At 37.7% G+C, this 12,679-nt stretch overlaps 1 protein-coding gene across 2 annotated transcripts in view; it reads right to left on the bottom strand.

The window, feature by feature from the left end:
- The window catches only part of PAAF1 (proteasomal ATPase associated factor 1), a 40,780-nt gene that overhangs the window by 27,427 nt on the left and 674 nt on the right, over window positions 1–12,679 (bottom strand). For both annotated transcript variants that reach the window (XM_022593788.3, XM_022593786.3), the window contains exons 2-4: window positions 11,789–11,829; window positions 8,763–8,866; window positions 5,071–5,160 (exon numbers count right to left, since the gene is read on the bottom strand). In XM_022593788.3, coding sequence (XP_022449496.2) covers window positions 5,071–5,160; window positions 8,763–8,866; window positions 11,789–11,829 — 235 coding nt within the window. The remainder of the gene's footprint in view (window positions 1–5,070; window positions 5,161–8,762; window positions 8,867–11,788; window positions 11,830–12,679) is intronic.

Genomic DNA, 12,679 nt, shown 5'->3' with positions numbered 1-12,679 from the left:
GAAATACATCTACATGTGGAACAACTCCTACAGAACACCTACTGAACACTGGCAGAAGATCTCAGACTTCCCAAAAGATATATATATTTTTTTCCTTTCTCTCTTTTTGTGAGTGTGTATGTGTATGCTTCTTTGTGTGATTTTGTCTGTATAGCTTTGCTTTTACCATTTGTCCTAGGGTTCTGTCTGTCTGGGTTTTTTTGTTTGTTTTTTAGTATAGTTTTTAGTGCTTGTTATCATTGGTGGATTTGTTTTTCGGTTTGCTTGCTCTATTCTTTCTTTCTTTTTTCCCCCTTTTTTATTACTTTTTAATCTTTTTATTTTTAATAATTTTTTTATTTTTTATTTTAATAACTTTATTTTATTTTTTCTTTCTTTCTTTCTTTTTTTCCTTCCTTTTCTTCTAAGCCATGTGGCTGACAGGGTTTTGGTGCTCTGGCCGGGTGTCAGGCCTGTACCTCTGAGGTGGGAGAGCCAAGTTCAGGACATTGGTCAACCAGAGACCTCCCAGCTCCACATAATATCAAATGGCAAAAGCTCTCCCAGATACCTCCACCTCAACGCTAAGAGCCAGCTCCACTCAACGAACAGCAAGCTACAGTGCTGGACACCCTATGCCAAACAACTAGCAAGACAGGAACACAACCCCACCCATTAGCAGAGAGGCTGCCTATAATCAGAATAAGGCCACAGGCACCCTAAAACACACCACCGGATACGGTCTTGCCCACCAGAAAGACAAGATCTAGCCTCTTCCACCAGAACACAGGCACCAGTCCCCTCCACCAGGAAGCCTACACAATCCACTGAACCAACCTTAGCCACTGGGGGCAGACACCAAAATCAACGGGAACTACGAACCTGCAGCCTGTGAAAAGGAGACCCCAAACACAGTAAGTTAAGCAAAATGAGAAGACAGAGGAACGCACAGCAGATGAAGGAGCAAGGTAAAAATCCACCAGACCAAACAAATGAAAAGGAAATAGGCAGTCTACCTGAAAAAGAATTCAGCGTAATGATAGTAAAGATGATCCAAAATCTTGGAAATAGAATGGAGAAAATACAAGAAATGTTTATCAAGGACCTAGAAGAACTACAGAGCAAACAAACAATGATGAACAACACAATAAATGAAATAAAAATTTCTCTAGAAGGGGGCTTCCCTGGTGGCGCAGTGGTTAAGAATCTGCCTGCCAATGCAGGGGACATCGGTTCAAGCCCTGGTCCGGAGAAGATCCCACATGCCATGGAGCTACCAAGTCCATGTGCCACAACTACTGAGTCTGTGCTCTATAGCTCATGAATCACAACTACTGAAGCCTGCAAGCCACAACTACTGAAGCCCACACACCTAGAGCCCGTGCTCTGCAACAAGAGAAGCCACCACAATGAGAAGCCAGTGCACCACAATGAAAAGTAGCCCCCACTTGACACAACTAGAGAAAGCCGTGAGCAGCAACAAAGAGCCAACACAGTCAAAAAATAAAAATAAGTAAAATAAATAAATCAAAAAAAAATCCTCTAGAAGGAATCAACAGCAGAATAACTGAAGCAGAAGAACGGATAAGTGACCTGGAAGATAAAATAGTGGAAATAACTACTGCAGAGCAAAATAAAGAAAAAATGAAAAGAACTGAGGACAGTCTCAGAGACCTCTGGGACAACATTAAACGCACCAACATTCGAATTACAGGGGTCTCAGAAGAAGAAGAGAAAAAGAAAGGGACTGAGAAAATATTTGAAGAGATTATAGTTGAAAACTTCCCTAATATGGGAAAGGAAATAGTCAATCAGGTCCAGGAAGTGCAGAGAGTCCCATACAGGATAAATCCAAGGAGAAACATGCCAAGACACATATTAACTAAACTATCAAAAATTAAATACAAAGAAAAAATATTAAAAGGAGCAAGGGAAAAACAACAAATAACATACAAGGGAATACCCATAAGGTGAACAGCTGATCTTTCAGCAGAAACTCTGCAAGCCAGAAGGGAGTGGCAGGACATATTTAAAGTGATGAAAGGGAAAGACCTACAACCAAGATTACTCTACCCAGCAAGGATCTCATTCAGATTCGACAGAGAAATTAAAACCTTTAGAGACAAGCAAAGGCTAAGAGAATTCAGCACCACCAAACCAGCTTTACAACAAATGCTAAAGGAACTTCTCTAGGCAGGAAACACAAGAGAAGGAAAAGACCTACAATAACAAACCCAAAACAATTAAGAAAATAGTAATAGGAACATACATATTGATATCTACCTTAAATGTAAATGGATTAAATGCTCCAACCAAAAGACAGACTGGCTTAATAGATACAAAAACAAGACCTGTATACATGCTGTCTACAAGAGACCCACTTCAGACCTAGGGACACATACAGCCTGAAAGTGAGGGGATGGAAAAAGATAACCCATGCAAATGGAAATCAGCAGAAAGCTGGAGTAGCAATTCTCGTATCAGACAAAATGACGTTAAAGACTATTACAAGAGACAAAGAAGGACGCTACATAACGATGAAGGGATCAATCCAAGAAGAAGATATAACAATTGTAAATATTTATGCACCCGACATAGGAGCACCTCAATACATAAGGCAAAAGCTAACAGCCATAAAAGGGGAAATCAACAGTAACACAATCATAGTATGGGACTTTAACATCCCACTTTCACCAATGGACAGATCATCCAAAATGAAAATAAATAAGGAAACACAAGCTTTAAATGATACATTAAATAAGATGGACTTAACGGATATTTATAGGACATTCTATCCAAAAACAACAGAATACACGTTTTTCTCAAGTGCTCATGGAATATTCTCCAGGATAGATCATATCTTGGGTCACAAATCAAGCCTTGGTAAATTTAAGAAAATTGAAATCGTATCAAGTATCTTTTCTGACTGCAACGCTATGAGACTAGATATCAATTACAGGAAAAAAATCTGTAAAAAATACAAACACATGGAGGCTAAACAATACACTACTTAATAACCAAGAGATCACTGAAGAAATCAAAGAGGAAATCAAAAAATACCTAGAGACAAATGACAATGAAAACATGACGACCCAAAACCTATGGGATGCAGCAAAAGCAGTTCTTAAGACGGAATTTTATAGCAATACAATCCTGCCTCAAGAAACAAGAAACATCTCAAATAAACAGCCTAACCTTACACCTAAAGCAATTAGAGAAAGAAGAATAAAAAACCCCCAAAGTTAGCAGAAGGAAAGAAATCATAAAGATCAGATCAGAAACAAATGAAAAAGAAATGAAGGAAACAATAGCAAAGATCAATAAAACTAAAAGCTGGTTCTTTGAGAAGATAAACAAAATTCATAAACCATTAGCCAGACTCATCAAGAAAAAAAGGGGGAAGACTCAAATCAATACAATTAGAAATGAAAAAGGAGAAGAGAAGTAACAACTGACACTGCAGAAGTACTAAGGATCATGAGAGACTACTACAAGCAACTATGCCAATAAAATGGACAACCTGGAAGAAATGGACAAATTCTTAGAAAAGCACAACCTTCTGAGACTGAACCAGGAAGAAAGAGAAAATATAAACAGACCAATCACAAGCACTGAAATTGAGACTGTGATTAAAAATCTTCCTACAGGGCTTCCTTGGTGGCGCAGTGGTTGAGAGTCCGCCTGCCGATGCAGGGGACACGGGTTCGTGCCCCGGTCTGGGAAGATCCCACATACCGCGGAGCGGCTGGGCCCGTGAGCCATGGCCGCTGAGCCTGCGCGTCGGGAGCCTGTGCTCCGCAACGGGAGAGGCCACAACAGTGAGAGGCCCACGTACAGCAAAAAAAAAAGAATTAAAAAGTAACTTATAAAACAACATGTACTGTAAAAACCTGTTGTGGTAAAATATTTAAAGAAAAAAGACTGGATCAAGTAAAATAATGATATGTAAAGCTTACCATGTGCTGGCACATAGCAGGTGATCAATAAATGTCAGCTATTACTACTATGATTATTATTTTTTAACTTTTTAAAATCGAGATACATTAATATACAATATTATATAAGTTACAGGTGTACAAAATAGTGATTCACAATTTTTTAAAGGTTATATTCCATTTATAGTTATTATAAAATATTGGCTATATTACCTGTGTTGTACAATATATCCTTGTATCCTTATTTATTTTATACATAACAGTTTGTACCTCTTAATCCCCTACCCCTATTTTGCCCCTCCTTATTTCCCTCCCCACACTGGTAACCACTACTTTATTCTCTATATCTGTGAGTCTGTTTTTGTTATGTTCACTAGTTTGTTTTATTTTTCAGGTTCCACATATAAGTGACATCATACAGTATTTGTCTTTCTCTGACTTATTTCACTTAGCATAATGCCTTCCAAGTCCACCTATGCTGCTGCAAATGGCGAGATTACTATGATTATTATTGTGTTACATAACAAAAGCTTACAATAGTTATCTGTAGATTATAGAAATGAGTGATTTTCACTTTTACATTTCCTAAATTTTCATCACTAAATATATATTTGTTTTGCAATAAGGATAAAAACAGCTATTTTTGAAAATGTACCAAACACTAAGAAGCAGTAGGCTTTAATACAATCAGTTTATTCACCTATTTCTCATTTCTGCTTCTAAAAAGCTTATGGTAGTAGAAAGGGCTTTATCACAAAGACCTTTGAAAATTATCCCTCAATATGCTGTACTTGGAATTTTGAGAAAATGCCCCTGGCGTTAGGCAAAGGGACAGAAACATGAGCAGTGGCAAATTACTCAAACATCAACTACTATCATCATTATCCAAAAGCTGGTAAGTAGCTCTGGTAAAACATATATAAGGAAATTTCATACAATTCCTTTATTTGAGATTCCCAGTGAGTGGATTTGTATATTTATTCTAAGTGGACCCAAGTACCAGTTTTGCCAAACCTATCACGCTTTATCAGCTGTGTCATCTTATAATGCAAAGTAAATGAAAAACACATTAATTATGAATATGTTTATAGCACTAGACAAGCATGAAAAATTAACATGTTATTACATTTTCTCCTCATTTTATCAGAATACTTACACTCTTTGTATGAATTCTGGAAAAAGTAGTATATGGTGCCAAAAACTTCGAAGATGCATTTTCCTTTGGACATGAAATATGAATGCTTTTCTAAACAGAGAAGGAAAAATGAAATCCATCAGTAAAGCTACTCCAATGGAATTAAAGCTTCTTAAAGAAAACATTAGGACGAAAGAACACTCTTACCTTTTAAGTGTACCCTAATCCTCCTTTCCCAACCCAAGACACTATCACTCCCCTACAGATCAGCAGTCCTAGCAGAGGGCTACAATGTAATTTGGTACTGCTGAGCCATTATGCTTTTATGTTGAAGAAAACTGTTCCATAGAAGACAAACCAACAATAAGATACAAATGACAAACACGAGAACATTAATTTTCATAAGAAAATCTAATACCAGTACTCTCAGTCAGCAGTGTGGCAAGGAACAGTACCAAGAGTTGTGAAAAAACAGCACCAGCTCCCGGGCCTAGGGCTGAAAAGACTAGTCTAAAAGTAAACTTGCTGCCTATAAAAGAACTTTCAGAAAAAATGTTAGACTACTGACATGTATAGTTACCAGAGTAAGAAAGTAGGTAAAGTAAATTACGGTACACTCACACAGTGTGTAGGCCCTGGTCAGGCTTGTGGTGCTCATTCCCAACTAGGACTTAAACTGACTATACATGTTCATAGACTGGTCATCACCAAATAGCTGTCTTATGATTTCCCACATGTTTTGACTAGTCATTACCCCATATATTTCAGCTACTATAGCAAGATAACACTAGTGACGTAGTAGTAAATTACACCTAGAACCAGATGTTAGAGTCAAGTGACATGACTTGCTGAAGGCAGACTGCAACCATTTAGGGTAAGTATGTTGGTGTTTCAAGGCAGAGATATAAAAGGCTTGGTAAACATCGCCTCAAGGATTCTTGCAGTACAACAATCCCTTACTCTAATTTGCAGAATACTAACACCATCCCCTAAGTGTATATCTCCTACACAGAGCTGAGGAGCTGCTCTCACAAAATGGCCCCTAACCTGTTATCTCTTCTGCAGTAGTACTTGAAAGTTTCTGGAAATTCTGCTGGACAATGAAAATGCCTTCAATAATCAAGATTTTCTGAACCTCTTTATAAGGCTAATCTATATACAACAAGCACAGTCCTCATAGTTCATTAGAAAGAACAGTTTCAAAGTTATTCTCATCACTGAAAATCAATATATTCTTATTACAGGTCTTCTCCTTTAAAAAGAGAATTAGATTATCTATACAAACAGTACTTTCTTAGCCAGTGTATCTATGCCTGGCTGCCTGCAGGCCTTTCATTAAATGAGTTTTTGTTTCTAACCACATGACAAAGCCCATACAGCTGCAAGAGAGCTGACCCAGATTTAGAATTGTCTCCTGTACCCGAAACTAAAGTATAAGCTAAACTTTCCTGGCTAAATATTCATACCAAGCAAGGATATGAGGAGCTCTGAAAGCTTAGTGTTCGAGCCTCTGTAAGAACTGTGTTTGCTCTCAGAAGACTATTTCTTTGGGGCTAATTATGTAAAAGATTTCAAGAATCAGTGGTTTTCTCCTGCTTATCGATCTTGCAAATCACCCTTTAACCGTAAACAGACTATGAAGGAAGATAAAAGTTGAGTTACCTTCCAGCAGTAGAGAATCATGCTGTTAATGAAAAGATATTAAAGAAAAGCTGCAGGAGATATCAAAACAGACAAAATTCAGTGTGAGGGGGAAGTGTGAATATTCCACATTAAGATAAAATTAAAAGTCAAACTTTTTATCTTTCCAAGTTAGGTTTTTAAGCATAATGACAGATCTGTATAATGGAACACTGTAGCAACATCAAACAGCAAAGTGACTCATGGCAGTTAGGAAACAAATGAACGTTCAACCATAAGCATTTACTGTCTGACTTAGCAAGTACACTGCAGAAATTAGTAATGATATTGGAAAAGGTAAGGTTTGTATCACAGCCTGAGTACAAAGGGAAGAAAAGAAGTCAGTGCCCAGGCTGTGGATGGATACTGACAAACACCTGGAAAAAATGTAGGCTTGCAAGGTGGTGTCATACTTGAAGTTAATAGAACTGGGTTTCAATTCTGACATAGTTTAACTAGCTTTGATTATTAGGGGTTAATTAACCTCTCTGAATCTGTTTGCTTATCTGCAAAATGTAAATTTAAAATGCCAATCCCACAGGATTGTTATGATAAACAATAACTCACTTTTAATATCTTAGTTTCTTTCATATGCAATTTCACTCCCCACTAATCAGCCTATGAGGTAGAATACTGTCTCTGTTTTATAGATGAGGAAACTGAGGCTCAGGTAACTAAGTTATTTGTCCAAAACCATATTACTAGTAAGTGTCACAGTAACTAAGACTTGGACTCAGATCTTCTGGTACTTTCTACAATACTGTTCATGAAAAACAAATATAAAATATATAATAACATGTAGCTTATTATTTTGCACAGAGGGTAATGAATGAACATCTGCTAAAGATCTTATGTAAAAAAACGAAGTATTCTCTACTCTTGTCAGTACACCTGAAATATTTTACAACTAAAAAAGCTTAATTATACACACACCAAAAAAGGCCGTTTCACCCTTTGGGAATCATCTCACCAGAGCACACTGACTGCTGCCATCAGAAAGAGGAAGGAGGGCTTCCCTGGTGGCGCAGTGGTTAAGAATCCGCCTGCCAGTGCAGGGGACATGGGTGCAAGCCCTGGTCCAGGAAGATCCCACATGCCATGGAGCAACTAAGCCCATGTGCCACAACTACTGAGCCTGCGTTCTAGAGCCCACGAGCCACACCTACTGAGCCCGCGTGCCACAACTACTGAAGCCCGCGCACCTAGAGCCCGTGCTCTGCAACAAGAGAAGCCACCGCAATGAGAAACCCTCACACCACAACGAAGAGTAGCCCCTGCTCGCCGCAACCAGAGAAAGCCTGTGCATGGCAACGATGACCCAACACAGCCAAAAATAAATAAATAAATTTTATATTAAAAAAAATTAGAGTCTGAATTGAGACGTGCTCTAAGTGTAAAATATACAGAGGATCTCAAAGACTTAATAAAAAAAAACTATCTCTAATAATTTTTTATATTAATTACAGGTTAAAATAATACTTTAGATATACTGGGTTAAATAAAATACATTATTAAAATTAATTTCACCTGTTTCTTTTTACCTTTTTTAGGTGGCTACTAGAAAATTTTAAATTACACATGTGGATACACACTACTATATATAAAATAGATAAACAAGGACCTACTATATAGCACACGGAACTATATTCAATATCTTGTAATAACTTATAATGGAAAGGAATCTGAAAAAGAAAATAAATATGTACATACATAACTGAATCACTTTGCTGTACACCTGAAACACTGTAAATCAACTATACTTCAATAAAAAAAAATTACATATGTGGCTCACATTCATCTATTGGACAGCACTGGTATAAGGGAAGTAAGAGGAAGTTTGCATCTAAAAGCATATGTATATATAAAAGAAAAAGAAAACTCTTGACATTCAAAGGCAGTAAAAACTATGATTATTATACAAATGAAATGGAGACGACACTGATACGCAGATAACAGTATAAATCTTTAAAGTACGTATATAGGTACTACCATAGTTTTGGACACAGTGCTACCTAGAAGACATAAAAACCTACCTTGTTTATTTCGTTCACAATAAATCCTTCCGAAGCTGTAACCTCTGGGATGCCATCAAGGCCAATTCCTTGACAAGTCAGGCTGCCATACAAAGTTGGTTTCCCTATATAGCACAAAAAAGCATGTCTCAAAAAAATAAGAAGAATTAAACATTTTTCTCCTTGAAGACCCAATTCAGGCATCTGTATAAATGCAAGGAAATTGGCTCATGAAAGAAAAGCAGGCACTTGTGTTAAAAGTGAGGTGAAGTAGAAAGAGCACTAGTCTAGGCAAACCTAATTTGGAAGAAATATATTCAAGGGCTAAAAGCCAGGAACAAAGATTTTGAGATACAATATAGTATTTGTAGAGAAAACTACTAGAGTAATCTCAACCTCAGTTTTACTGGCTGTGAAATGGAATTCTACCAGGACGAAAGGTGAAGATGAACATGAACATATGCATTTATCCACAGTATATACACATAATACAGAGTAAAGAGTTAAGCTTCAATAACTGGAAAATTTGCTTAAGTAGGACACCGCTTTTGCAGTGATATGGGCTAAATAAGATACTATCCTACACATAAACATATGTAGATGGTAGAATGGAGTTAAAAACATTCTATTCTTCTTCTGCACTTTATATATACACTTCCGCAACAGCCCATAACACAATGTTTACATTTCTGGCCTCCCCACCAGACTGTGAAGTCCTTGAGCTCAGAAACTAGCAAGGTGCTACAAATTATTCAGTTAAGTAACTTGCACCAAACTGAAATTCTAGGAGTAAGAGGGAAGTAAAAACCATCATGGATTCATGCAGAGTGGGAGAGCTTCTTAGAGAGGGTGGGACTTAAGTAGGATCTTGAAAAAAGATAGGACTAGGCCAAAGATAAGGGAAAGGAAACCCCAAGTCAGGGAGGGGTGTGTCAAGAATAAGAAAAAGTCACAAAGAACAAGGGGGAAGGAGGCATCAATTAATATACCAGTTTGGTAGTTGAAAGATACTAATGGAGTAACTCACAATCTAGGGTAGAAGTATGGACTAGAGAAGATCTAGTGAAGTAGGTTTTGCAGAGAAATGGCATGAAATTCTAGTTCAGAAGATGCCACAAAAATAGGATTGAGTGAACTCTGCTTTTTGTCACATTTCATGATTCCCTCCTGACTTCACCAACCATCCTATGAAGTTTAGCCCTTTTGGTACATTATTTCAACCAATCCCCTGTCACCACCCTCAATGACCTCTCTACATTTGTAAAGTCTCTGAAATGATCTCAGTCTCAGTATTTTGTCTATACAACAAAAGTGTGAATGATCCAACTACTCACCTTCTACATTTCTACATGTAGGCTGCTGAGTGCAGATACAGAAAAGGACACAACTGTGCAGACTGGCATCACTACAATTTACCAGTTTCCAAACTCTGCACAGTTTTGCAGTCCTTTTGCCCCTTTTGTTCCCCAGAGCAGCCAATTCTTGTAACACCTAGCCCGCCATCAAAATCTTCTTCCTTCATAACAGCCAAAAATTGGAAACAATTCAAATGTCCATCAACTGATGAATGGACAAAAAATGTGATATATCCTTACAACAGAACATTACTTGGCCGCAAAAACAAATGAATGCTACAAAATGGATGAACCTTGAAAATGTTATGTTAAATGAAAGACATAAAAGGCCACATATTATGATTCTATTTATATGGAGTGTCCAGAACAGGCAAATCCATAGAGACAGAAAGTCAATTAGTGGTTGCTAGGAGCTAGGAGGAGGGCAAAATGTGGAGTGACTGCTAAGGAGCACAGGGTTTCTTTTGGGGGTGATGAAAACATATGGAATTAATGGTGACAGACATACAACTCTATGAATATACTAAAATCCATGGCATCGTACACTTTAAAAAGATAAACCTTATCATATGTGAATTATATTTCAATACAGCTATTATCTAAAAAAAATTAGAATGCTAATAGTACCTACCTGATACGGTTGTGAGGAACAGAAATAATGCATGTAAAGCATCTAGAACATAGATAGCGCATATTTTATTTCAAAGAAAAAGCTGACCCTACCTCCAACATCACAAAGAAAACTGAGGCTATAAGATACTCTCACATTTCCATATTCATGTATTTGCATTTATCTACATCTACACTTACCCTCACCTTCTTTCAACTTAGGCTTTTAGACTTAATTCAATCTCCTTCTCTCTCCTCTAAGACAATGGTTTTTCCATTAGTCCTTCTCTTCTCTACCTACAACCTATATTTTAATTGCTCTCCAATTAGTTCCCATCTTTAAAAATAAAACAAAAACCCTTGATTTGTAAACCTTCTAGCTACCCTGTCTTCTTCGATGCAGCATCAATTTCCTCAAAAGAAAATTCTGTTTAAAACTCTAGTTCTCATAGAAATAAAATATCTTATTATAAAAAGATATCAAAGGTCTCTGAAATGACAAATAATCAGTAAAACAAAGGAAAATTTATAAACCTTGGGAATGATAAATGGCAGGGTGAGGTGACCAGGTGTTTTACTCTGATGCCTAGAATGGTGGTAACTTAAGAACTGAGAAAATCAAGGAGAACCTGTTTGACAACAGAAGTGCTCAGCTTCAGGTTTTGGATTTGATAAACTCAAGATGACAGTGAGAGCTTTAAGCAGAAATGCATAGCAGACAACTACTCAATGTCTGCTTGAAACTGAAGAGAGGTCAGAACTAGAGCTATAGATCTAGGAATCATAATCAGGAAGGTCACAACTGAAGCTATAGAACTGCTTAGAATACAATAATATATGGCTAAGAGACTGATTAAGAAGCATCAGCAATGTCTCCATGAAAGTCTGTGGCTTCCAAATGGAAAACCAATCTGAAGGTCTTCCCCTAGAATGGAGTTGCAGAATCATTACAGCAGAGTGGTCAAGAACATTTGAAGACTCAGCACTATGCAAGAACTTTGGGCTAGGAGAAAGGAAGCTCTCTCCTAGGGGTAGTAAATCCTCTTTCTCTAAAGAGAAGGCATATAGAATTAAGGACATTACCTGGGGGGTGACAGCTCAGCCAGGCCTCCCCTTCGTCCTTCCTATGAAGAGAGACAAAAACCTAATTAGGCTCACTCAATGTCAAAAAAGGATGGTGCTGATGCAAGGGAGAAAGATCATATAATTTCTAGTTTGGCCACAGCACTTAGACATGATCTAGTCTAACATCTCATCCAGGCACAGACAAATTTTGTTTATTTGTTGAAGAAATATTTGTGGATTAAGTGTTTAATGAATAGATCTGCTGGTTAAATGAAGCTCAAGTATTTCATCAAACATTTCATGAAGGGGCTTCCCTGGTGGCACAGTGGTTGAGAGTCCGCCTACCGATGCAGGGGACATGGGTTCATGCCCCGGTCCGGGAAGATCCCACATGCCGCGGAGCGGCTGGGCCGGGCCCGTGAGCCACGGCCGCTGAGCCTGCGCGTCGGGAGCCTGTGCTCCGCAACGGGAGAGGCCACAACAGTGAGAGGCCCGCGTACAGCAAAAAAAACCCCCAAAAAACAAAAAAAACACATTTCATGAAATACTTATTAGTTGCACAACCTTGGTCAAAGTTACTTCTTGATTCTGGTCTTGCATTCTCTCAAAGGCACTTGGTGGCCCTCAATAAATGTCACTGGTCTTCCTTTTACACATTCTGTGTTGTAGTAAGCAATGTGTATTTTATTTCAGCCCACTTAGAAAAGTGTAAGTTTCTTAAATGCAGGAGACTATGTTTTATTCATCGTCACCATTGTTTCAATTTGAAAAACGTATTAGTATAATAGTTGCCATTCATGGCACTGCTGTACTCATTCTAGTGCCTAGCATAATAACTTGCACAGTATATGATTAATATATGTTAAATAAATGAATGGTTTGCTGTGCATTCCAATTAAGCTGTTTCCT

The sequence above is a fragment of the Delphinapterus leucas genome, chromosome 7 (assembly GCF_059928025.1).
Source record: "Delphinapterus leucas isolate spDelLeu-1000000601 "Yukka" chromosome 7, BTC_Dleu_Yukka2, whole genome shotgun sequence".
Taxonomy (NCBI): domain Eukaryota; kingdom Metazoa; phylum Chordata; class Mammalia; order Artiodactyla; family Monodontidae; genus Delphinapterus; species Delphinapterus leucas.
This window is presented reverse-complemented; position numbering and strand designations above follow the sequence as displayed.